This window comes from Myotis lucifugus, unplaced genomic scaffold (assembly GCF_000147115.1).
Source record: "Myotis lucifugus unplaced genomic scaffold, Myoluc2.0 scaffold_420, whole genome shotgun sequence".
Taxonomy (NCBI): Eukaryota; Metazoa; Chordata; class Mammalia; order Chiroptera; family Vespertilionidae; genus Myotis; species Myotis lucifugus.
The window spans coordinates 298,677-324,149 of record NW_005871468.1 but is presented as its reverse complement, the minus strand read 5'-3'; the positions used below and the strand labels follow the sequence as shown (position 1 = coordinate 324,149).

The window sequence follows — 25,473 nt, the reverse complement described above, 5'->3', positions numbered from 1 at the left end:
GAGCCGGACGACAGGGTGAGGGGGGCTGCGGGGGCTCCCCCGGGGCAGCGGGGGCGGGGCGACTCCGAGCAGGGGCTGGCCGCTGGGGTGTGGGCCCGGCGGGAGGGGCGCGGGGGGGCGGGGGGGAGGAAAGGCCAGGAGAGAGGCTGCTGCGGGGAGGGCGGGGAGGAGTCAGCCGCCCGCTCTGCGCCCGCAGCGGCCCCTGGGTTACTTCCCTGACATCCACTTCGTGGAGGACGTCCCGCGGCGGAGCATCGAGACCTTCCGCCAGCGCCTGGCCCAGATCTCGCACAACATCCGCCAGCGCAACAAGTGCCTGCCCATCCCCTACTACTACCTGGACCCCGTGCTGATCGAGAACAGCATCTCCATCTAGGACCGCCCTCCCCTCGCCTCTCCCCGCCCCGCGCCCGGCTATTTAAGAAAATACAGACAACATAAAACAAAAAAACACACAAAAAACACTTCCCGCGCGAGCCCTGCGTCTGTCCTGTCGGTGCGTGCAGGCAGCTGCGGTTCCTGCCGGGACGGGGGGGGGGGGGGGGGGGGGGTGAAGGGGGTTCAAAGGTGATGGGGAGGGAAGGGCCGGCTCTCGCGGCTGTTTTCCACCCCCGCGGGGGTCCAGGTAGGTGCAGGGCAGCGTCAGGCCTCGGTTCTGCTCCCCGATGTCCCACGAAATAAGGGCCAGACGACTCCCGCGGGCCGCTGCGGGCCCCTCGGTGAAGTGTCCCGCCGGGGACCGCAGGAGAGACGGCTGGGACCTCTGCTCCGTGATGCCGCAGCCTCATCTTTCAACCCAGAGCGATTCCGGTCCGTCTTCAGCCCCCCAGCTCAGGCACCCAGGCCACCAGGGACCCCAGCCACCAGAAAACCCACTCGAACCACACAGACCACCATCCGAGACCCGCCCACCTAGGAACCTAGACCACCCAACCTGTCCAACTTGAAACATACACCTCCAGACACCCAGGCCGAGGGACTGCCCTCCGCCCGCGTGCAGGAAACCCAGACCCCTCTCAGCTCCCCTGCTGGGAACCCATGCCACCCGCACCACACCCTCAGAAACCCGCGTCACTGCAGGCCCGTCCATGAAAGGGCCCAGCCTGCTAAGTGTCCCGCCAAGGAACCCATTGTCCCCAGACCCCTCCTCACCCACCGGCTCTCCTGGAACCCGAGACACCTCCTCTCCCACCCCGCGCCCTGCTCGCCGTGTCCTTGGTTTCACCGCTGATATCCCAGAAGAGCAGGAGGGCAAGGCCGGTGATTGACCCCAGGGAATGAGGCCACAGATCTAGCTGGGGGGCTGCAGGAGCCCCAGGTCTACAGCGGTGGGAATCCTGGGCGCCCAGGCCCGGAATTCAAACCGAGCCCCCACACTCAGTAAGCACAGGGCTGCCAGTGCTCCTGCCAGGCCCGCTCCTCCTGTGGCCCTGCTTGGCCGCCAGGGCTGCCATCCGCTCACCCCACCGCTGTTGCTGGCAGCATGGTGGGCTGAGCAGGGGAGATACTTGACAGGGCCAGCGAAGCTCTCGAGGGCACCAAGGACCCCGAGCCAGGAGTGGGGTGGAGAGAATGGAGCTGACACCCAAGGGGCTGCTGCCCTGGGGAAGTGGGGTCCAGAGGGTGGAAGCCTGGGACGGGCACCTCACCTGAGCTCATGCGGCTTAGAAACCCTCCTGGACAAGCCCTCCCTGAGCCAGGCCTGCAGCTCCGAGTCCCTGCTCACTGCTCACTGCAGTGTCGTCTGGGCAGCCGATGCCTAGGGATCCGGGAACACAGGTGACTAGCAGTTGGGAGGTGATGCAGCCCATGGGGTGTGAGTGACAAAAGTTGCTGAGACCAGCTGCCCCAGAAGGAAGACATTGAGGCCCGAGAAGGAAAATGGCCAAGCACACAGTTTATAAACCACTGAGCCGAGCTTCCTCTCCACCAGGGGGCGCCAACAGAGGGCCCGAGAGCCAGAGCTGGTCTGCAGATGCGTTTTAATAGGATGCCAAGTTGAATCAAGGGCCAGCACTTAAACACTAGAAAATGTCTAATTGCTCTTGCAAACCTAAAGATCTGGCTGTAGTCATAGCTGAGGTGCCGCTGTCCCCATCAGACAAGCACGAGTTCTCCACCAGCCACAGTCCCTGCCCACCTCTCGCCCCTGACGTTTTGCGCTTGCTGGCTCGGCAGGCATTTACAGTCCAGCCTTTTGAGCTTGATCAAACCACAGGGGAGGAGTACACGTCAGCTGCCACCCTCACCACCCCCTGCCCCCGCTGGGTTGGGACTAGCAGGTTGGGTCCATCTCCACTGTTGGTTCCCAAAGGGCAGAGAAGGGTCTGCCTTGCTCACCACGGCATCCGCCCAGCATAGTAGGGCTCGTGAAGGGTGTGTGGATCTGTTACTAAGAAGGGTTTTGAGGAGCCCAGCCGGCTTGGCTCAGTGGTTGAGCATCAACCTATGAACCAGGAGGTCACAGGTTCAATTCCCAGCCAGGGCACATGCCTGGGTTGCAGGCTCCATCCCTAGTAGGGGGCGTGCAGGAAGTAACCAACCCATGATTCCCTCTCATCATTGATGTTTCCATCTCTCTCTCTCTCTGAAATCAATTTTAAAACTTTTTTTTTTTAAAGGAGGGTTTTGACACAGGCAGCTCCAGCTATGGGTGTTCATAGGTGGGTGGGGCTGGGGGGCGGTCCCTGAAGTCTTCAAGGGGAGGTGGGGCACGAGCTGGGCCTGAAGAAGGGGCAGTGGTTGGATAAGGAGGGAGGGAGAATCGGGGTGCCTGGCCTCCCTAGACTCAGTGTGTGCTGAGGAGGAAGAATGGAAAGGGGGCAAATTCCACAAGAGCTGCGGCTGCCACAGTAAACACTACATTCCACGCGGCAAAACACGGAGTCATGTGAGGCCCATGAGCTCTGCTGCCCTAGATCCCAGCGCCTGGGAAGGGTTGTTATGCAGGTTAATGGGGGGAGATGGGAGGCCAGAGACATCCCAAGGAGGTCTCTCGTGAGGAAGATTCAGAAGGAAAACCTGGTTTTATGGGGTGAATACTAATAACTAATGCTGCCAGGCCAGTGAGGCCCAGTGGTCGAGCATCAACCAGGAGGTCACACTGTCCAATTCCTGACAGGGCACATGCCCAGTTGCTGGCTCGATCCCCAGTAGGGGGCGTGCAGGAGGCAGCCTATCAATGATTCTCTCTTAACATTAATGTTTCTCTCTCCCCTCTCCATCCCTCTCTCTGAAATCAATAAGAAATATATTTTAAAAAATAATAGCTTATTGGCCATTTGTATATCTAATTTGGAGCAGTCTATTAATATTCTTTGCCCAGACCATCCATTCTTTTTTCTGTTTTTGTACAGGAGAAGCAGGGGCCTTTATTAGGGTCTGGCAGACGTGGTGGAGGTGATAGCCCAGGCCTGGGCCTAGGAAGAGGCAGAACAAGGTCCCTCAGAGCAGGAACCCAGCCCCCCCTGCTCCACCAGCAACCCCGCCCCCTGGCAGGTTCCTCCCCCAGCCTCCCCCGGTCCCTGGGAACACAGAGCACCAAGAGCTGATGAGCGGGACCCTCCAGGGCCACAGCGGGGAGTGGTGTGCAGGATCTGCCTCCCCACAGTGGGCGATCTGGGGAGCTCCGTGCATCCTCCCCACCACGATAAAGTGGGGACGCCCTCTCTTTGTCCCCCAGAACCGAAAAAACTCTTGTTCTTCGTGACTGGGGAGAGGAAGAGGGGCTTGGCCTCTAAGCTGGACCTGGGGGGGGGGCCAGAAGTGAACCCCCCAGGAGTTTCTGAGGCTCCAACTTGGCACTTGCAGTGTCTCCACTTGGCCAGGGCAGCTGACAGGCCAGTGGGATCTGCTCCAAAGACACGTGAGGGTTTCAGAGTGAGGGCTTCCCCCACGCCAAATTCATCTCTGTGTCCCCAGGGCAGCCCCCGGTGGCCAGGGAGCAGCTGCCAGGGGCCAGTAGGAGTGGCCACCCTTGGGGCCAAAGGGCCAGGCAGGGCCAGCCAGCTCTGGGAGGTAGGCAGGGCTCTCGTCCAAGTGGGACAAAGGGACTGTGTCTTCCTCACCGACCGGCCTGTCAAACCCGGCCTTGAGCGCTGGACGCTGATGGCCCGGGAAGGCCAGAGAGAAGAGGGCCTCAGGCTCGCACACGAACTTGTACACATAACGCTCGCCAGCCACCTCCTCAGGCCCAACTGGTTTGAACTCCATCCCCCGGCCCACCCAGGCAGTGAAGTGGGCATTTGTTGGGTCACTGGCAGGGCCACCAGGAACCGCCACCCTGCAAGGGACTCGGCGCTGGCAGGGTGGTCTCTCTCGGAACGCTCCAACCCCTTCCTGCTTGATGTCTCCTTCAGACTTCTCAGGGTCGACGCAGACATCATCTGGGACTGGACGCCAGGTTTCTCGCAGCCAGAGCCACGGTCCGGCCACCTGGAGAGGGTCGGGGGAAACCCCCTGGGTGACGGTACCCCGACACATACCCAGGGAATCCGAGTCATAGGCGAAGTCCGTCTGCTCTTGTTTGATCGCCAAACCCGCCCCGGGGACCTGTGCCCACTGACCGCACCCTGGCGCCTGACCAGTTATTCGTACAGGGGGTCAAGGTATTCCTGCCTGAAGCTCTGCTGGGGGTAGGCTGGGCAGGGCTCCTCCTGCTTGTGTTGGTCGGGGTTCCCGGCCCCTCCCTGAGAGGATGTGAAGGAGTGGCCAGTCTCCCGGGGCGGCAGGGAGACTGAGCGACGCTCCCAGAGGCACCATGGCCAGGGTGGGGCAAGGAGTCAGCTGGTGGGATACAGCATCTGGGACGGGGCTACCCTTCCTACAACAAATGCTAAATTCTCTGGCAGAATCATGTACGGAGACTGGGGGTGCCTTTGAGGGTGGGGGATGGGCAGCACATTGTGGGCTGGGCGGAGCTGGGCTGCAGAACAGAGAGGAGTCATGCAGGGGCCTGAGGAGAAGGCATGGCAGTTCCTGGTCCGTTCCCTGTGGCCTGAGGGCAGGAGGAAGAGGCCAGTTTTTGGGGCTCCTCTTGGAGGAGGATGGAGGTCAGAGGACAGACTGAACCTAGGGGATTCTCGGGGGTCCCAGACAGCCCTGGGGCACTCGGGGGCTGTGGTGCCCAGAGAGGGACACGGTGCTGCCTCTGCTAGGATGAGGAAAGACAGAGCAGCTGCTTTCCGAGGGGTCTAGTAACAGAGGGCCACGGTAAGCTGAACCCCAATTCCCAGGGGGCCACACGCAGGAGGGATCCAAACGACACGAGGACCCAAAGCTTTTCCAGTTTGAAGGTCCTCTTTATGAAGAGGAAGCAGCCCTAGCCGGTTTGGCTCAGTGGATAGAGTGTCGGCCCGCTGACTGAAGGGTCTGAGGTTCAGTTCTCATCAAGGGCACTTGCAAGGGGGGTGTGCGGGAGGCAACCAATAGAAGTGTCTCTCTCACATCGATGTTTCTTTCTGTCTCTCTCCTTCCTTCCACTCTTTCTAAGGATCAGTGGGAAAAAATATCCTCGGGGTGAGGATTACAAAAGAAAGAAAAGAAAAGAAAAGAAAAGAAAAGAAAAGAAAAGAAAAGAAAAGAAAAGAAAAGAAAAGAAAAGGAAAAGATGTGGCTCAGTGGTTGAGCGTTGGCCTATGAACCAGGAGTCTTGGTTGGATTCCCTTGTGGGTTCCATCCCCATAGGGGGTGTCCAGTCAATGATTCTCTTTATTGATGTTTCTATCTCTCTCTCCCTCTCCCTATCTTTCTGAAATCAATAAAAATATATTTGAAAAAAGAACACAAAATTGGCTAGGGGGCTTGGAAGTGGTTTGTATAAGTGAGGGGCCATGAAGTTTCAACGTTTTTCACTTTGTAGTGAGCCCACCTCTGCACATGCCCATGTGGGCAGGGACTGCCCACCCTCCCACCCGCCACCACCATCAGCAAGCAGCCCCGTGAGACCAGGGCAACTTCTCCAGCGGGTGGCCAGTCAAGCTCCCTCTGTATTTCTCACTTTGGTGAGGGGCAAGGTTCCCAAGATGGAATTTTGCCCCCATGTCCCTCCTCTCCAGATCATGGAGCCAGAGCTGGGGGAGGTAGGAAGGAGCAGACATGCACTCCTCCCACCCCAGAAAGGCGAGGTTGGGAGCAGACATTTAGAGCAGAGAGAAGGTTGGAGTTTTCAACTGGACTAAAGTTTTAAAGGCACTGACTGGAGAGATATAAAAAGTTCATATCCCACCAAGTCAAAACTCTTTTATAATCTGATGGCACGGATGTTGTTTTGGAGTTTACATTGCGGGATTTCAGGGAAGAATCAAGGCGGCATGAAGCGGAACTGCCTGTAACATGAACTTCCCCAGCGCACCCTTGAGAAGCACCTGAGGCCCAGTGGGTTTGCTTCCTGATCCCGAGATCTGCCGGACACCCAGTCTGCAAGTCCTTTCACCGCTGGAGCCGTTTTCACGTGTGCAAAATGGTGTGAGGAAAGAGGATTGGGGGTGCGGGCATGTGCGTTTCAAACGGCAGGATCCACGCCCTGGGAGCAGAATAGGTAAATGCCTGGACAGCACGCCCTTCTCGGGGTCCAGGGCCAAAGACACAAGCTCAGGGGTGGATGGTGAGGTGGGGTGTCTCTGGTGGAGGTGACAAGGGGTTTTAGTTTGGATGGGTGAGTCTCTAGCCAAGACAAGCAAGCCCCACCCTGCAGGAACCTAGGTTTTCCAGCCATCACAGGCGTCCTCCCCAGTTTCTCTACTCCCTTCCCCACTCAGGCAGCAGGGAGAGCCGTCTGCCCCACCCTAATCTCCCTGTCAAAGTCTAGTCACTTACTCATTACTTAGCAGTGGTTCCCAACCTTCTGGCCCTTTAAATACAGCTCCTCATGTTGTGACCCAACCATAAAATTATTTTCGTTGCTACTTCATAACTGTAATGTTGCTACTGTTATGAATCATCATGTAAATATCTGATCTGCAGGATGGTCTTAGGCGACCCCTGTGAAAGGGTCGTTCGACCGCCAAAGGGGTCTCGACCCACAGGTTGAGAACCGCTGACTTATTGAGTGTTGACAGCAGGCGCTGTGCTGAGATTAGAGACCATTCACACTCCCATTTGCATGTCCTCCTTCCAGGCAGGGCCCAGAAATATTCCTCCACCTTCTAAATGCTGAGTCAGCACAAGACTCCTGACAAGGCAAAAAGGCTGTGTGCATTTTCTCACCCCAGGTCCTAACCCAGTGATGGCGAACCTATGACACACGTGTCAGAGGTGACACTCAAACTCATTTTTTTGGTTGATTTTCTTTGTTAAATGGCATTTAAATATATAAAATAAATATCAAATATATAAATCTTTGTTTTAGTATGGTTGCAAATATCAAAAAATTTCTATATGTGACACGGCACCAGAGTTAAGTTAGGGTTTTTCAAAATGCTGACACGCCGAGCTCACAAGGTTCGCCATCACTGTCCTAACCTCTTGCTGGGTGAGGTTTCCCTACATGGACAGTCACAGCACAGAGAGGGTCCGGCTGGCTCAGAGCCTGTTCTCTCGACTGCTCTCTCCATCATTCTCCTGCACTCTCCTCCTCCCTCCTAGCCCAGTGTTCTTCTCTTTTCTTTCATGTTAAACCAGTCTAGCCCCCACTGCATCCCATAATTTTTTTGAGGACTGTCTGTCAGGACAATTTTGACTACAAAGAACAACAACGAAAAACAACAACACAAAAACCAATTCAATGTGGCTTAAGCAAAGAAAACAACTTGTGAGCCCGCGGTACCCGAACAGCCAGAGTGGGTGTCTGCCCGTCTGTCAGTTCTGCTCCTTATCTTTGTGGCGGCAAGACCACTCTGTCCCATCCTCTCAGCAGCCCCAGAGAAAAGAGACAACCTTTTTGCTTGGCTTCCAGGAGCGTCTCAGCACTGAGCTTCTTTTCCCTGGTCCGGGTCACCTGCCTGCGCTTGAAGCAAGGCCTGCAGCCAAAGGGATGGGTTGTGCAGGACTGGAGGGGAGGTCTGGGGTCGGTTCCACCAGCTCCACAGGGACGGAGAATGAGGCAGGCATGTTTGCCCACCGTTCAGCAGGATGGGTGCTGGGAAGGCAGAACAATCCATGTCCATTATGGGTCATCATGTCAGGAACAGTAGGCCCGAGGCCGGGACAGCTGGGTTCAAAAGGAAATGGATAACCAATGGGCTGGTCACACATTGGTGGCTTTGGGATGGTCTCTCCTGCTCTCATGTCAGTGGCAGGCTCTTGAGGGGTCAGAGGTGGAATGTGGGTTGTTGGCGAGGTCCTGCCCAGAGACCCATGGACCTCAACTTCCCCATTTGGGGGCTCTGTTCCTTCAGTCTTGGCCTCTGGCCTTCATAGGTCATGGGTCACGTGTCATGGCCACAGGCAAGCTCTGCCCGTCTCTCCCTTCCTCTCTCTTGCCTGTGACCAAGGGATGAGGCCACAGCACCCATTTCCAGAGCCTCAGACACCCTGATCTTTTCTATAAGCCTAAAAGGCCGGAGGCTTCCTGCTTGGTCCCCTCAGAGCAGACCCCCTGAGCAGAGGAGTTTCTGGGGGGTGTTGTTGTTGGCTCACCTCCCCCTGCCTAGGCCATATCTGGGGTTCACCTCTATCTGAAGCCCCCCTAACAATGCCAGGTTTGAACATTCCGGGGGTGGGGTGTTCAGACCACCCAGGCCAAAGGCCCACACAACAGGAAGTGGAAGAAAGCACACCTTTATTTCAACCCCAAACCCCACCCCCAAACCCAACACCACGGCACTTGGCCTGATGCCCACAGTGCACAGCCCAGAGGATCCAGTGAGCAAAGCCCCACAACGCAGCCTCACCGATCCCCTAAAGGGGGTGCCTGTGTCTACTGCAGGTGGGGATGGGGAGCAGGGCCCAGACCCCAGGAGCAGCAGCTGCGGGAGGTCCCTGCTTTGGCCATCACTGGTCCTGGTTACAGAGCCATTGCAAAGGGGAGACAGTCCCAAGTGTGGGCTCCTGGCACAGACCAGCTGGCAGAGGTAGTGTGAGCACATCTGAAGGCGGGGCGTGCCTAATGACCAAGCCAGGTGCTCTCTGGGCTAAGAGTTGCCCAGGTTCTAGGAACAACAGGAGGGAGTACGTAGGTGGAGAGGACTTGAGTCAGGGGGTAGCAGAGCTACAGGATATTGACTGGGTCCAGGAAAAATGGTTCCACAGAAATGGGGGAACTGCAGGGAAAGGCAGGGATACACTGCCAGGCAGAAGGGGGGCCTGGGGACAGAGAAAGAGGAGCCTAGAGGCAGGTAGACAGGGAGCCTGGGAGAGGGAGAGTCAGGGATAGAGAAAGAGGGCTTGAGGGGCAGAGAGGAGGCAGGCTTAATTGTTTCCCCCTTCTCTTCTTCCACTAGCTCTGTGAGCTCTGGGGTGGGTGGTCCCCAAGCTGTCCTATCTGAGGACAGGACAGGTCACAAGGCTGAGTTGAGGGTGGGAAGGGACCTGCTCAGCCCTGTCTGCACCACTTCTACCTCAACCTAGTTTTGGACCCTTCCTCCTCCTCCTCCTCCTCCTCCTCCTCCTCCTCCTCCTCCTTTAGGGAATGCACTGCCCCAGCCAACCCACACTAATCCCCCTGCACCAATCCCAGGTCAACTCTTCCCTGAGGCTTCACTTAGTCACAGGCCATTAGCTACCCAGGACCCTCACAGCGGGGAGAGAGGAAGGAGAGGGTGCGGTGGGGTGGGAAGGGAGGGAAGAGGCAGGGGAGTGAGAGCAAAATCCACACTGTCAGGTCCAGCACCAGCAATGCAGAATCTGCCCTCAATCCCTGGGACCTAAGTACAGAGAAAATCTGAAGAGAGATGTTTTAAAATGTACATAGTTTTAAAAATATTTTGTGTGCGTATCAAGGTTTTTACAAAATCTTTAATTCATCACCTCCAAACTCTGTTTAAAATGTGTGTTTTTTAAAAATGCACTAAATTACTCACTACAGCAGCACCACCTTGAGTAACCAGAACCTACAAGTGCTGGACTTCAGATTTTTCTACCTTTAGGAAGGAGGGTACGACCACTAAGCTTGTGGATTTCAAGGATTTTACAAATCAGACAAAGCAACTTCCAGGAGCACTTGCAACCCTAACACTCGTTACTCCAGGATGCGTGAGATCAAATGCCTGCAGGCGCCAGCCAAGGACAGGAGAGATGCTCATAGAGTCTCGGTGTCTCGGAGTCCACAGGGAGTGACGGGGACCGGAGTCCACAGGGAGTGATGGGGACCGGAGTCCACAGGGAGTGACGGGGACCGGGAGGACTGAAGAGTGAAGCCCGGATTGAGGAACGGTTGCTCTTTAGCTCTAGCAGAGCCAGCAGTTGCCCCTCTGCAGGGCTTTTAATTTCAGAGGAGAGAGAAATTTGGTATATATATTTTTAAATGTGGTATCTCTTTTTTAAAAATACATTTTTATTGATTCAGAGAGGAAGAGAGAGAGAGAAACATCAATGATGAAAGAGAATCCCTCTGGGGATCGAGCATGCAAGAGCCTGCAACTCAGGCTCACAAGCCCTTGACCGGAATTGAACCCAGGACTCTTCAGTCCCCAGGCTGATGCTCTATCCACTGAGCCAAACCGGCTAGGGCTGAATGTGATATCTCTTGATTTTAAAATGTTAACTCAAACAAAATAAAAATCACTCCATTGGCCAATTGGAACAGGTCTCAGGCTAGTTTCTAGCCTGGTTTTTAGGATATCTTAGAGATTCTGAAATATTAGGGATCCCAGGATCATTTAGTTCCATGGGCCTGAGATTCTGCATTTCTAACAAACTCCAAGGTGGTGTCACTGCTGCTGGTCCACCAACCACACTTTGCATATTGAGGATTTAGTTCATCCTTCCACCCAGGAATTCCCTCTGGCTATGTCCTTGGTCAATGTCTCCAGTTCTACTTGCATACTTCCAGGGGCTGGACGCTCACTACTTAGAGTGGCAGCCTGGGTGCCCGCCGCACCTGCTAAATTCTATCATGGTCTGCGGCGATGGGGAAGGACACCCAGTCAGACATGCCGAGGCCCATGCTCTGAACATCAGAGTTCCACAAAAGACGCTTCAGCAGGGACTTGCCAGCATGGGGTTGGCTGCCAGTTAAGCTGAGAACACTACTATCCCTTGGGTGTTCTGGTGAGTAAAGGTTTGGTGCAGTTGGTTTGCTTTTCTTTCTCCAGCGCCTTGAAGCAAGCTTTTCTCTGCACTTAGGCAAGTTACGTGGTTATGCCCACAAGTGTAGGAGCCAGTTCCTGACTGGTGGGGGATGGAGTAGGGACTGACGCTTGAGGCTAAACAGAAGCCCTCACATCCTCAGCCTATGACATCCCCTACTCTGGTGGGACAGGAGGTCACCTTCTCTGGGGTTGGGGCATCCAATCCCAGAACTTCCTTCCTGGTGCCTTAAGAAGCCCTGGAAAGTGGAGAACGCCCCCCCCCCACCCCCATCTCAACATCCTGCTGGTCTCAGGGTCACTGGGGCTGGAGGTCACATGCCCAGTGCCCTGTATGCCAAGGCCAACCATTCTAAAACCCAGCCGTCAGAGCCAGGGGTGTGGACACCACCTAGGCCACTCCGCACTTCACCGTGGAGGGGAACCCAAGCCCAGAGAGGGACGAGACCTTCCCAAGGTCACACAGCTGGTTGGCAACCAGATCTTCAAAGGCCCAGAATCCTTTGACGAAAAGCTGCACAGAAGCCACGGGCGGGTAGTAGGCAGATTTGGTCGCCTACAGCAGCAACTGTCAGGACGAGGACCTCCTGGGGCTACCCTGCGGGGAGAGGAGTGTGTCAGAGGAAATCGTGGAAAGGAATCATGAGGGCTCACCCAGGAAGGGGAGGGTCGTGGGTCAGAGCTTCTTGAAGGCGGGTGGGGCCGGAAGGGCTTCTGCAGTCGTCTGTCCTCTGGTGAATGTTGTCCGCTAGAGTTCTGTCTCTTGAGCAGGACACAGCCTGTGGGGGTGGGGGCTGGTTATTGCAGTGGGGGTCAGAGGAGAGGTCACAGAAGGTCATGGTTACAGGGAGTCCCAAGTCTGAGTTCCTGGACCACTCCAGACCTACCCTACCAGAATCTGTGTGGCTGGTGCTCGCCTCCCAGGGGAAAGCTCTGGGTTTAGGAACCAGCCTGGCCTCCCTAAGGCAGAGAGAAACCAGGCCCACTGGCTTGGATGGGAAGTTGCAGGCAGGGCTGGTCCTTGAGCTCGGAAAGAGCGCCGGTCCCCCGGAGGCATCTCCCAGAGGTGTGCAGCCCCTGGACTCTGGGAGAGGGAGCAAGGGGCAGCACCTGTCCCAGCCGGGGTCACTTCCCCGGGAACAGGCCCGGCCTCGCCCTCTCCAGCTTCTGGCGCCGCTCAGGGGGTATCTCATGCAGGTTGATGCCGTGGTTGCTGGCCCTGCAGGGAGAGGGCGGCCTCAGGGGTCGGGAATGGGAGTCGGGAGGGCAGGGCCCAGGTCTTGCTACTTGGCGGGGTCAGGCACGGGGCCAGGGGCAAGGAGAAAGGCCGCGCCCTTCGCTCGGAGCTCGCCCGCCAGCGGATGACGGCTCCTCACCCCGGATGCAGGTCTGGCGGTTTGGGGATAGGCTTGTTGAAGCCGCGTCTGCCCACCAGCCAGTACGTTTCCTCCGCGCCCTTGCCCTGGGAAGACACGGGGAGGGGAGGGCTCAGGCGGGCTGGGACGAGGGCGGGTGGATCCCGAGGTCTACGTGGACCGGGGAGACCCGGGTCGGGCGCGGCCGGCCTCACCTTCAGCTCCGTGCGGCCGCGCACCTCCATCTGGAAGCCCTGGTCTAGAGCGCGGAGGATCCGCACGGTGCTCGCGTTCACGTGGATGCGGTAAGCTGGGGCGACAGAGGGTGCGTGACCCTGGCTCCACTCCCGCGTCCTCCCGCAGGCCGGCTCCTCCCGGGACCCCACGACGTCGCCCCACCTCCCGCGGCCCCGCCCGCCGCCCCGCACTCACGCAGCCCCGTGGACTCCATGCGCGAGGCGGTGTTGACCGTGTCCCCGAACAGGCAGTACCGCGGCATGGTGAGGCCCACCACGCCCGCCACGCACGGGCCTGCGGAGACGCGGGGTTGGTGGGGAGGAGGGGCCCGGGCTGGAGCTGGCGGCTGGGTGGCGCCGGGGGCCTAGGGGGAGTTTAGCTCCCCATAGTCTCCACCGGCTGCCCCCAAATAAATACTCTCAAGCGTACCCTAATAGCTACAGCTCCCCTCATTGCAACGGAGCGCCTGCGCGCAAAAGTAGCTTCACGGCAAGCGCCCGCCCCCTCCTGCCCGGGAATCCGGAGCCCGGCCCGGAGGGGGAGCTCCCAGCGGGCGGGCGGGCGGGCGGGCGGGCGGCCTCACCCGAGTGCAGGCCGATGCGGATGCGCACGGGCACTTCGGGCATGTGGCGCATGTGGAAGGAGCCCACGGCGCTGAGGATGTCCAGGGCCATGTTGGCGATCTCTGCCGCGTGCCGCTGCCCGTTCCGCTGGGGCAGCCCGGAGGCCACCATGTAGGCGTCCCCAATGGTCTCCACCTGAGGGGGAGATGCAGGATTTCAGTACTGAGCACCCCCTCCCCCCCCAGGGATTGTCCCTTGTCCGGAGGCCTACACTGGGTTTAAGCGCAGAGACACTGGGGATCCTTCGAGCTGGGGGACTGAGCTGGGGACTGGCAGGAGAGGAGGTCTGGGAAGGAGGACTGGGCTGGTGGCCTGGGGGCTGAGCGGGAAGGGCTGGGCCGGAAGCCGGCGACCCTGAGGAAGGGCCTGTCCCCTGCACACTCCACCTTGTAGACATCGTGGGAGCCGATGATGGCATCAAAGAGCGTGTAGAGGTCGTTGAGCAGGTCCACTACTTCGATGGGCTCACTCATGGCGGAGATGGTGGTGAAGCCCACGATGTCGCTAAAGTACAGTGTCACCTCCTCGAAATACTCGGGCTCCACAGGGGTCCCCATCTTCAGAGCTTCAGCCACAGACCTAGGGGTGGCAGGCGGTGAGGCTACCTGGAGGCCACCCCAGTCTGGCTGGATTCCAGCTGCCCTCCCCACTCTTCCCCCCTGGCACCCACGGAGGCAGCATCTGCGTGAGGAGTCGGTCTGTCTTCTGCTTTTCCAGCTCCAGCTCCTCCGTGCGCTCCCGGATCAGGTCCTCCAGGTTGCTGGAGTACTGCTCCAGCATCCGCAGCATGGAGTCGATAATGTTGGTCTTTCGGCCCTTGTTGATGCTCTTGAACTAGTCGGAGGAGGAAGCTGGTGGGGCTGCCTTGGCTGGCATGGCCCTCTCATGGGACTGTGTTATGCCTGACTCTCTCTCTCACCCATTCATTCATCTTCAACTCATCAAGCCCCTCCCACACCCAGGATGCCGTCTGGCACATTATTAGTAGGTGCACAGGAAATGAGGTCCCATAAGGTCAGCTGGTCTCAGCTAGTAATTGACAGAGCACTGAAACCAATCCATCCTCAGTGCGAGGGCTCCTCCCACATCGCCAATTCCCAGGCCCAGGGTCTTTTTGCCACATTTAGTTATCAATAAATATTGAGTTGAATCAAATATTTCTCCCACCCACAGCTCCATCTCAGGCTCCAAAGGTCTCTACAGCCCCCACGCTAACTCTGCCTCCACCTAAAGCCCAGTCCTCAGGCTGCCCCTTAGGAAGAGCCTGGGCGGTCGGAGGTCCTGCCAGCCTGCCTTCCTGCATCTCCCCATGTTGCTGACAGGTGGCCAGCCCAGCCCTTGCCCAACCCCAGCCCCTAACCAGGCTGAAGGTGCGGTCCATGGAGGGCCGATGGTCCGGTTGCTCTGCCCAGCACTGTGTCATCAGCTGGATGCACTCCATGGGTGCCTGGTCCACGGAAACCAAGGGCCGACACAGCGGAGGGGGGTTCCGCACCCTCTGCACCACCTCTGGAGGCATGAGGGGACCAGAACAGAAGCCTGATCGTGGAAGCTCAAATGGGGAGATGGGGGGCCTGGAAGGGGGTCCTTTAAATCAGAGCTTTGGTAAGGGGGTTGCTGGATGCAACAAGGGAACCCTGAACCCCGAGGGGCGGGGGGCAGTAAGGTGACAGAGACTACCATTTATTACACATAAGAAGTGAGGGCTAGGATGATCGAGTAGCTTGCTGCGTCCTATAGATGATAAATAACACGGATTTGCACCATGTTCAACTGCTCTCTTCCCAGCTTCCCCCCGACCCTGCCGCCTCCGTAGGCCCCTAAGAACCAGAGAGGAGCCTGTTCCATCCGTTGGGGAGCAGTTTGGAGCCCAGGATCAGGCCGGAGGAAGCCACTGAAGTCTGGCGCCTAAGAGCCGCCCCTGCCTGTCCTGAGGCTGGGCTCTCTCCTGCGCGGCCCCTTCAGCCTCCAGCTTGAAGGGAGGCCTCCATAATGACGTCTCAGCACTGGGCTTTCGGAAAAGAGCGAGGCCGGGTCTGGCCAGGCTCTGCCTAGTAGCAGGAGGCCCTTCTAGCCCAAGCCCCACGCGAGGGGCGGCCGTACCCGCGGGTGTCAGCGCCAGCATGGCGTAGGGGGCGCTGCGGCACACCACCTCCTGCATGATGATGCCCACGCCGAAGACGTCGCCGGCCAGCGTCCCCCTGCGCTCCAGGCCCGGGTCCCGGAGCAGCTCCGGGGCGGTCCACAGCTGGTCTGGGGCCGGGGAAGAAGGCGTGGGCGCGCGGAGGGCCTTGGGGGAACTGGGGACAGACACCCCCACCCATCCACTCACCACCCCCCCCTCCCCGCCTCCCCCCGCCTGAGGCTGGCCCTGGGCCTGCGGCTTTCACCAGGGGGGACCACCCGCAGCGGGTCTCCGAAAAAGCCCCGCCCTTTGCACCAAGCCCCGCCCCGAGAAGACCCCGCCCCTGGGCACAAACCCGCCCGAGAAGACCCCGCCCCTGGGCACAAGCCCCGCCCCGAGAAGACCCCGCCCCTGGGCACAAGCCCCGCCCCGAGAAGACTCCGCCCCTGGGCACAAGCCCCGCCCTTGGGCTCCGTCCCACTTGGAACAGACCCCGTCGCCAGGACAGGAGGTCCGTTCCTCAGGGACGAGTCTGCGCCCCGATAAGGCCCCGCCTCCGGGACTTCACCGTCCGCCCCCCTCATCTCAGAGGTCACAAGGCCTTTTCCGTAGCAGGAGTCGCCCAGTAGATGAGAGATGGAGAGAAAGCGAGGACGGAGGGAGGGAAGGGCCTTGAAATGATGGGGACCCCGGGGCTGCTCGTCCGCGCCAGGGGCAGCCAGGGCGTCCTACCCTCCGCGCTGGGAGGCTCTGCAAACACCCTCTGCGCTTCCAGGAGTCGCCCGTGGCCGTGGTCGGTGACTTTAAGCACAAACCTCCCGTCCACCACGCAGTTCCGGGACTTAAGTCGCCCATGGGCCACGCCTCGGTGGTGCAGGTACCTCATTCCCTGGAGGGGGTGGGGTGAGAGGCCGCTTCAGCCCCGGCTCCCCTGCCCTGTCCTCCCCGCACCCCTCTTTCTGCACCCCCCGCTCCCCGCACACCTTGATGAGGTCCAGTAGCAGGGAGGACTTGAACATCCAGTCCAGCTTGATGTCTCTCTGGGCGAGGAGGTCGTGCAGGGAGCCCCGGGCGCAGTGCTCCGAGACCACGGCCAGCACGCCCTCCCCGGGGGCCGCGGCGCTGTCCGCTCCCCCCGCCAGGAAGAGCCCCAGGTAGAGGGCCACGTTCTCGTGCCGCAGCTCCCGGAGCTGGGGGGGGGGGGGGGCAGTTAACAGGCATTTGCCCTGGGAGCAAGGCGGGAACGAGGCCGTTGTTCAGGTCTGGTTGTGAAGATGGGATGACAGTGGTGAATGGAAGGTCTACAGGGCACGGAGGAGGGCTTTCTCCTACAGACAACGTCTCTCTCCGAAAAAGACATCTTCAAAGGCTGCCGTTCAGAGACTGAGTATGGGTTTAGTAAAGTTATGAATGAAAAGACACCTTTGCACGGGGCATCGGGATCTGGGCAGGTTCTGATTTATTAGCCATCAGACTTGGAACGGTCCATGTCTCAAGGAGAAACACCTCATGAAGGAGAAGCCACTGGCACCACCACCCTCCCCTTCTGATGTAACAGCCTTTGAGGGAAGAACCAGGGAGAAGCTGCACTGCTTTCAATAAAACACCAGAAATGGTCCTAGCTGGTTTGGCCCAGTGGATACAGCGTCGGTCTGCAGACTAAAGGGTCCTGGCATTGATTCTGGCCAAGAGCACAAGCCCAGGTTGTGGGCTCCGTCCCCAGTGGGGGGTGTGCAGGGGCCAGTCCATCGGTAATTCTCTCTCATCATTGATCTTTCTATCTGTCCATCCCTCTCCCTTCCTCTCTGAAGTCAGAGGTCAATAAGATTATATTTAAAAAACAAACAAACAAACAAAAAACAACAACACCTGAAAAGGCTTGTACAGTGGGGTCTTGACTTACGAGTTTAATTCGTTCCAAGACCGAGCTTGTTAAGGAGCTCGTTAACTCAAATTACTCTATCAACTCAATGCAAAAAATCGGCCGAGAGACAGCTGGTATCTCAAAAAACTCGTTAGTCGGGACACTAGTAAGTCAAGGCCCCACTGTACTGGGGAGTCAGCTATGCCTGAGACTCCCACCCTCCTCCCCAAGTTCAAGAAGTTGGGGCTGAGTAGTCAAGCTGTGGTCCCAGAGAGCCCTCAAGCAGGCCACATCCACACAGCAGGACAGAGGCCCTCACCGCTAGGCATGCTGGGAAATGGGGGCCAGCAGGTGACTGGTTCCTTTTCTAGCTTTCCTTTGGTTCAATGAAGGGCTTCTTTTCGCCTTAAATGCCTGCCTGCTGTTATTACGTAGTGATTTACTAGTATGTAGTCCGTTGACCCATACAAGTAGTCCACTTAAGTCACTCTGCAGCCATGACCTAGAGCTTCTGTGGAGGCATCAGGGAAGGAGGCCAGGCCAAGGCTGCATGGTGTTAGGGGTAAGGGGGGCATTAAGGTCGGAAGGACCAGAATAAGCCATTTTATAGCCTCTTTGCCAACCTTTCACTTCACTCAGTAAGCATCAACCAGGCCATTCTGCTGATGCATGAGTGAGCTGACAGAACTGGAAACCCATTTTTCATTTTCTATCATTCACTCAACAAACATTCCTTGGGTCTCTCTAATGTTCCAGACACTATGCTGGGTGCTGAAAATATAATGGAGGGGGCTCGGGGAAGCCCTCACACAGCTTTTGGTCTAGAGAGGGAGGCAGATAAGAAATAATCAGGCACACAGATGAACATAAAATTACAAATTATGACCAGCACATCAAAGGAAATAACTGGTGTGATGAGAGCATAATGGGAAACCTGCTTTAGAGAGGAGGGGACACTCCACTGAGACCTCTTGATCTCTCCATTGGGGCCTACCTCTGTGCCCAGCTGCAAAGAGAAGGCAAGAAAGGAGAAATGATGGCCACCCCATACCCCATCATGGGCCCAACTCTTACCTTGGAGAAGGCTGTCTTGGTTGCTGGGCGGATAACTATGTGCTGATCCCCGGGGAATTTCTTCAGCCAAACCCAGTCTCCCTGGAGCAGAAATATGAGTAGTGAACTCAGTTTCTTAAAAACCATGATGCAAAGAGTCCTAGAGCCCCCATTTCCACTGTCCCAGAACATTTTCCATGTGACAAACAGTGTCAGGAGCCAGGAGTTTGGGTTTGATGTCTACCAATCCACTTGACAGCTAGCTGGGTGAGAGCGCCCCCCCCCTCCCCCGTAAGAGATGCAGAAGGCCTGAAAGACGGTCTTCACTACCCAGATGTGCTCACCAACAGTCCTATTAAGCAAGCCATTGCCAACACAAATATAATTGAAGTCATAACTTTCATCACCATCTGTTGCCATGAGAGCACTGTGGTGGGAGTCAGGAGTGTGGGTAGGTCAGGCTTTACTATAGACTAATGGTGAAGTTTAGGCAGCTCCCCTCAAGGCTCTGGGCCCCATTGGCCCCGGCTGATGGCAGGGCTGGTTCATGGGCATGCAACATATGCAGTCACACAGGGGCCCTCGCTCAGTAGGCCTGAGCTGGTTTAGTGATCTGATGTTGTCATCTTGAATGAACAAGGGGCCCTTCATTTTTATTTTGCCCGAGACCTTGTGGCTGGCCTTGCCTGTTGATAAGGGATTTGGACAAGAAGAGAATTTGGGGGTTTGATAGAGACCCCTAAAAAGCATTTGAAAGAAAAGTGAAGACATTTTTAATTGTCGCAGAAACTGAGGGCAGCCCAGCGATGTGGCTCAGTGACCTATGAACCAGTAGGTCATGGTTTGATTTCTTCCAGTTAGGGCACATGTCTGGGTTGTGGGCTTGGTCCCACTTGGGGGTGTTCAGGAGGCAGCCGATGGATGAGTCTCTATCATCATTGATGTTTCTATCTCTCACTCCCTTTCTCCTCCTCTCTGAAATCAATCATCATATATATATATATATATATATATATATATATATATATATATAGTTAAAAAAACCAACAACACTGAGGGCTATGTTTAGTAAAAAGGGCCAGAGACAGGAGACACTCAACATTCTTCAAGGCACAAGGTAGTCCAATATAGTGAAGAATAACCTGCCCCAAATGACAAAGTGCTGCCCTGAGATGTGGCGCGATGACTTCTGCGTTCTCTCCGTGACCTGACACTCTGGAGCTCTAAACATCCCCTCCCCTTCTGATTGGCTGAGCTCTCTCTCAGCTCTCCTTGAACTTGTTCTCATTATCTCCCACTCATTCCACAACATCAGATTTGCTGAGCCCATAGTTAATGCCCTCATGGCCCCTTTTCCCCTCGGAGGCTTGCTGTTCCTGAGTCTGGTTGGAATTGGGTGGAGATGCTGGGTGGGGCCAAAACGTGAGTCTGGTTTGAGTCATGGGTAGCCGTGTCTGGAAACTCCCCATCCTGAACAATCCATGTCCTGGAATTGTCCTTTCTGTGACTGGGGAGCCATATCCCAGATGCCCCTCTGCCCCTACCTTTCCTGGGAGGCCTGTGCCCTTCAGTAACCTGAAAGCTTATCACTGAGGGGGGAGGGCCAGGGCCTCCCAACACAGTGGGGGATGTTCTCAGTGGCCACACCAGGCTGCATGCTGCTCCCAGCACACTCCCCACCGGGCAGGCTTCTAGCCCCTGGGGCACTGAGGTGGGCCTTTGAGGACGCCTGGCCTGGATCACAGCTAAGTGAAAATCCTGGCGCAGGAGGGATTCCCAGATGCTTCCCTTTCAGAAATGTATGACCTCTCCCTAGATCAGTGGTTCCCAAACTTATTTGGCCTACCGCCCCCTTTCCAGAAAAAATATTACTCAGCGCCCCCTGGAAATTAATTTTTTTTAAATTTTAATAGCAATTAAACAGAAAGATATATGCCCCCAAATGCACCTGTGGCCATCACCGCCCCCCCCCCCCTGGATCGCTGCAGCACCCACCAGGGGGCGGTAGCACCCACTTTAGGAATCACTGCCCTAGATCTTCTTCGGGAGTCCTATCTCCATTTCCTGAGGATATGACATGACTCTAGGACCAGATAGCGCTCAGCCTCTTTGGGGGTCAGGCTCACCTCATAGAGGCCGATGTTGGAGCTATCCGCAGGCTGGCTGGGGACGCTGCGAATGTCTGACACGCTGCGGGCGACCAGACTCGACCGACTGCTACCCTGGGCCACCTGGAGGGTAGAGGTCAATTCAAGGGTCAAAATATACTCCGAGTCCCGGATATATTGAGTGCTCAGGCAGAGTTCTGGGGGTTGAAGAGGGGAGAGGAAGAAATAGTAATTAGGGAAGGTCATTATGACATTACTTCCCAGGGACACAGCAGTTGACAGTTTACAAAACATTCATTTCTTGTTGGAGCTTCACACTGCCCCAGGAAGCAGCCAGGACAGGGCCTGTTCCCCTCAGTGCACGCATCAGGCCTGGGACAGGGCTAGAGCAGACACCAGGCCTCCTTTCCAGTTGGGGTTGGGGTGAGGGCTGGCCAGGCAGGGGACCAGATATTTAAGGAATCATATTGGATCCTGGCTCCCTGCTTCTCCCACCTTTTGAGAGCTGCCCCCTTGTGGGTGGAGGAAGGTGATGTCGTCCAGAGTCAAGATGATCTTGTTGGGGCCTGAGATCATTTGGATGTGAAGTAGCCGGTGCCTGGTAGGGGGAGGAGGTCATCTCCGCAAAGGGGGCCAAGGTGCATGAGAGGAGGCCAGAAGGGGATAATGGTGCTCAGGGGAGGGCAGCCATCCCCAAACCAGACATCCCTTGGGACTATGACAGCCTTCTAGGACCCCTCCCCCTGTCCCTTTCACACAAACTCTCCCGTCTATCTTGAGTGGACCCAGCCTGCTGTCCTGCTGTACAGTTGCATTTCTGGCATGAAGAGAGCCAAGCTCATCTCCTACTTACCTCACTTCCTTACTCACCTCACATAATGGGCCAGGAAGGCCCCTGTCAGCCCCATCCCAACCACCAGGAGGAAGCCGATAAAGACGAGGCCCGGATCCACTCCTGGAGGGGCAGCGAGAGGGACACTGAGGACCTGGCGGAGGGGAGGCACCCTTTCTAGGGAAGCAAGCAGTCATGCCATATCCTGGAGCAGGGGTCCTCAAACTTTTAAAACAGGGGGCCAGTTCACTGTCCCTCAGACCGTTGGAGGGCCGGACTATAGTTTAAAAAAAAATTATGAACAAATTCCTATGCACACTGCACATATCTTATTTTGAAGTAAAAAAACAAAACGGGAACAAATACAATATTTGTATTTGCATGTGGCCCGCGGGCCGCAGTTTGAGGATCCCTGTCCTGGAGGCTCCTGGACAGGGGGAGGGGAGCCAAGAAAGGGAACTAGCGAAAGGTCGTGAGTTCTGCTAAGAGGGAGCATCTGGGAGCCAGAAAGAGGGCTTTAGGGGCTCAGCAAGAGAGGGGTCCTACACAAGTCTCGGTCCCAGCAGGACCTGAAAGGGCCTCATGGAGGAGTTACAGGAAGAGTTCACTGTCTGTCCCCACTTTGTGGGAGGTCCCTGGTGACTGTCCTAGTGGAGGCTGTGTTTGCCCTCACCTCCGTTGCAGATGATGTCTGGGTCGAACCAGCAAGAGGGATCGGGCCCAGGCCCCTGGCCCCCTCCAGGGAAATGCACTGGGGTCCCAGCAGAGCGGAAGGAGCCCCGGGTGGGGTCCAGCATGTATGTGGCGAACAGCTGGTCCCCCGCCTCATCTGTGTCCAGCAGCACAAGCGGGGGCTCCTCGGCTCCTCCCAGGGCCCCGCAGAAACCCGGGACCTGGGCATCCTGGACGTGGTGGGCCACAGCTGCTCCGGACACCCAGCTGCCACCTACCGCCGCCCGAGCTCGCGCCACGCCCCCCGCCAACAAGAAGACCGCATCATAGATGGTGCCGAAGAGTGGGGATACCTGGGGAAGGAGAAGGGACTCAGGGTGTGGGGTCACGGCCCATAAAGAGACAGCCCTTCTCCTTATCTTCTCCCGCGGCCCTTCAAGCCCTTGACTGTTCTCACCTCCTAGTGGTTCCCCACATCCTATTGTCTATCTCTTCCTCTCTACCATTGGCTGTCCCATCTCCTTTCCCTACGGACCTTCCTTCTTCTCAGGATTCTCACTCTTGTCACCATTGGTTAATTCTAACTCTCCTTTACCTACAGATCCTCTCTTCCTTTCCTGTTGGTTGCCCTGAATATATTTTTAATTGATTTCAGAGAGAGGAAGGAAGAGATAGAAACATCAATGATGAGAATCATTGGTCAGCTGCCTCCTGCGCGCCCCCTACTGGGGATCAAGCCGGCAACCTGGACACGTGCCCTGACCCGTAATGGAAACATGACCTCCTGCTTCATGGTTGATGCTCAACCACTGAGCCATGCCAGCCGGGCCTGAATATATTTTTAATATCATTACCTACCGTTCACCTAAAAGCCTTCTTTCCCATCTTTGGTGAGCTTCTAATTTCTATTTCAGTATTTTCGTTCCCCAGGGCCTTATGGAGCTTCTCTATGTTCCCAGTTCCCAGTTCTCACAGTGCCAGGCAGTATGTAAAGCACAAGGCATGTATCGGTAGACAAGACAGAGTCCCTGTCTCAGGGAATCTTTCCTCTAGTTGGGGAGACAGATAAGGACGTTAAGGCAGGGCAATGAGTGCGGTCCAGTAACGGAGATAGCTGTGGAGACAGGAAGGAGGGCCCTAACCCAGGCAGAGGCTTCTGGAAGGAGTGGCCCTCCCTCAGGAAATGGGCCGGAATTATCTAGGGGGCAGACAGCTGGTGCAGGAGAGCGGGAACTGTGCAGCCAGCAGCACAGAGGCGAAAGAGAAGGACCCATTTAGGGAAACCAAACTAGCTGGTCTGATTGAAGTTCAAGGAGGATGGAAGAGAGAGGAACCCCAGGCCGGTCAGCTGTGGGACGAGACCTGCGTTTATCCTGCAGGAGAAGCCCCTCGGAGGCTTTGAACAGAGGCGTGACGGTCACATTTCTGAAGTTCCAGCTGATGGTTGGGCGGAGAAAGGCCTGGGACAGGTAACTGCTGAAGCAGGGACCGTGGGGAAGATTTTGTTTTGAGGTTTGGACCAGAGGGGGTGTGGCCTGAACCAGGGCAGTGACCGTGCGAATGGAGAAAGTGGATGGATTTAGAAGTAAACATGACAGGACTTGATGCCTTGCTTACTGAGAACTAAAGAGGGTTTTTTTCCACCACTTTCTCCACTCTCTCTCTCACTTTCACTCCATCCCACCTCTGTTCCTCTTCCCATTCCTTCCCTCCACGGGCTACCCCCAAATGTGGGTGGGGAGTATTTCAACCCCCCATTCACTTACAGCCCTCTCTCATAGGGCCCTTTTAGTTGTTAGTTTTCTGCCCACTGACATCTACATTCCCTTCTATCTTAGTGGCTTATAGCCCCCCTTTTACGCATGGGGTGGGACTAGATGGTCTGAACTGGGATTCTGGGTTCTCAGAGAATCCTGGGTATTAGCTGGTTTCAGGAATAAGCTGTGGATCTAAATGATTATGGAAGCTTTTGGCTCCGCCTAAGGACCTTTCTGCTTCTCACAAGACGTCATGGCTCTCGAAAGGTTAAAACCACCAGACGAAGCCCCCCAGAGGGAGCACCTCTGAAATGGGCATGGGGGTTGGATCTGCACCCTCTCTCCTTCCTGCTCTCTTAAGAGCACCAGCCGTAACCAGTTTGGCTCAGTGGATAGAGCGTCAGCCTGTGGACTGAAACATCCCAGGTTCCATCCTGGTCAAGGGCATGTACCTGGGTTGCGGGCACATTCCCAGTAGGGGGTGTGCAGGAGGCAGCTGATCGATGTTTCTCTCTCATCGATGTTTCTAACTCTCTATCCCTCTCCCTACCCTCTCCCTTCCTCTCTGTAAAAAATCAATAAAATATTAAAAAAAAAAAGAGCACCAGCTGTTTATTACAGACTGGAGGCTGGTGGTGTTGGAGGCAGGTTTACTTGAAGGAGACGGCAAAGATGCTGCAGAGTTTAGGGTTCACTCCTCGGAGCTGGGTTTGAAAGGTCTCATTTCAGTCTCTCGGGAAACAATCTCAAAACACTACGATGCCCCACGAAAGCTAGGCCAGAGCGTCACACTACCCAGGAGTCTCCAGAGCAGGTGGAGCTGCGAGTTATTCTCTCCCCGTTGTCGTCCCCCTCTCTCCCACTGACTCCATCCTCCTCTCTGCCATGACTGTATCCACTTCTCGACTCATTGCCCCCAGGCTCCTTGCCCAAAGTTGGCCATCCTCTGCTTTCCTCCCCAGCTCTCCGCCCCTCTTCTCTCCGCCCTGGTCCCTCTACCTGCTGCAGATTAAGGTCAGGGGGCAGCTCCCGCTGCTCCTGGGCCCTGCGCAGGGCGTCCAGCACGCTGCCTCCCGGGGCACAGCGGCGCGTGAGGGTGAGCACCGCATCGTGGGCCCGGCGGAGCTGCGAGCTGTTGGCCAGCACGGACAAGGCCTCCGGGCCCGGGGCCAAGGCGTAGTGCAGCGTGTCGAAGGGCAGGAAGACCAGGGCGCCGTTGGCCAGGCCCAGCTCCTCTGCAGCCTCCAGGAGGCAGCGCTGCTCCTCGCCCCCCAGCAGCACCGAGTGCATCACCATGATCACCGCTGTGGACACAGACGCTCCGCTCCGGATCCGCCCGGGGCAGCGGAACCATCGACCGCCGCCCCTGCGGGGAGCCTACCTCTGACTCGGGGCCCCTCCTGGACCCTCCTCAGGGCCTCCCGGGCTCCGGACCGATTCGAGGGCTCCATGGCTGTCACCAGGGGCCACGGGGCAGACCCCCGGGCCCCTGAGAGCCGCGGCGAGTGAGCGTCCCGCCTCCACCCACAGGTCCTGGGGGGCGGTGACCAGGGCCACGCGTGCCCAGCGGAAGGCGCGCAGGAGGGCATAGAGGGCATCGGCCGCGGGCGTCACGGCGGGGGCCGTGGTGCCCGCGGCCCGCGTCCCCGGGCAGCCCCAGG

At 57.0% G+C, this 25,473-nt stretch overlaps 2 protein-coding genes and 1 pseudogene across 2 annotated transcripts in view; 1 reads left to right on the top strand and 2 right to left on the bottom strand.

The window, feature by feature from the left end:
- ALOX12B (arachidonate 12-lipoxygenase, 12R type) overlaps nucleotides 1–445 on the top strand; it is a 13,269-nt gene extending 12,824 nt beyond the window's left edge. The window contains exons 14-15 of the mRNA XM_023743951.1: nucleotides 4–15; nucleotides 197–445. Of these exons, the coding sequence (XP_023599719.1) occupies nucleotides 4–15; nucleotides 197–376 (192 nt within the window). The 3' untranslated portion in view covers nucleotides 377–445. The remainder of the gene's footprint in view (nucleotides 1–3; nucleotides 16–196) is intronic.
- Nucleotides 446–3,903: 3,458 nt separating this feature from the next.
- On the bottom strand, nucleotides 3,904–8,105 carry LOC111823200 (annotated as a pseudogene).
- Nucleotides 8,106–12,311: 4,206 nt separating this feature from the next.
- GUCY2D (guanylate cyclase 2D, retinal) lies at nucleotides 12,312–25,465 on the bottom strand (the record flags this gene model as incomplete). The annotated part of the gene is given in 19 exon segments (XM_023743940.1): nucleotides 12,312–12,405; nucleotides 12,563–12,648; nucleotides 12,757–12,851; nucleotides 12,974–13,072; nucleotides 13,362–13,536; nucleotides 13,788–13,980; nucleotides 14,072–14,235; nucleotides 14,762–14,910; nucleotides 15,505–15,654; nucleotides 16,259–16,415; nucleotides 16,510–16,716; nucleotides 18,465–18,545; nucleotides 20,570–20,674; nucleotides 21,047–21,149; nucleotides 21,422–21,506; nucleotides 22,057–22,408; nucleotides 24,812–25,116; nucleotides 25,194–25,275; nucleotides 25,277–25,465. Coding segments are annotated over 19 exon segments (2,871 nt in total), but the record flags the coding sequence as incomplete, so codon positions are not given.
- Nucleotides 25,466–25,473: the final 8 nt, after the last annotated feature.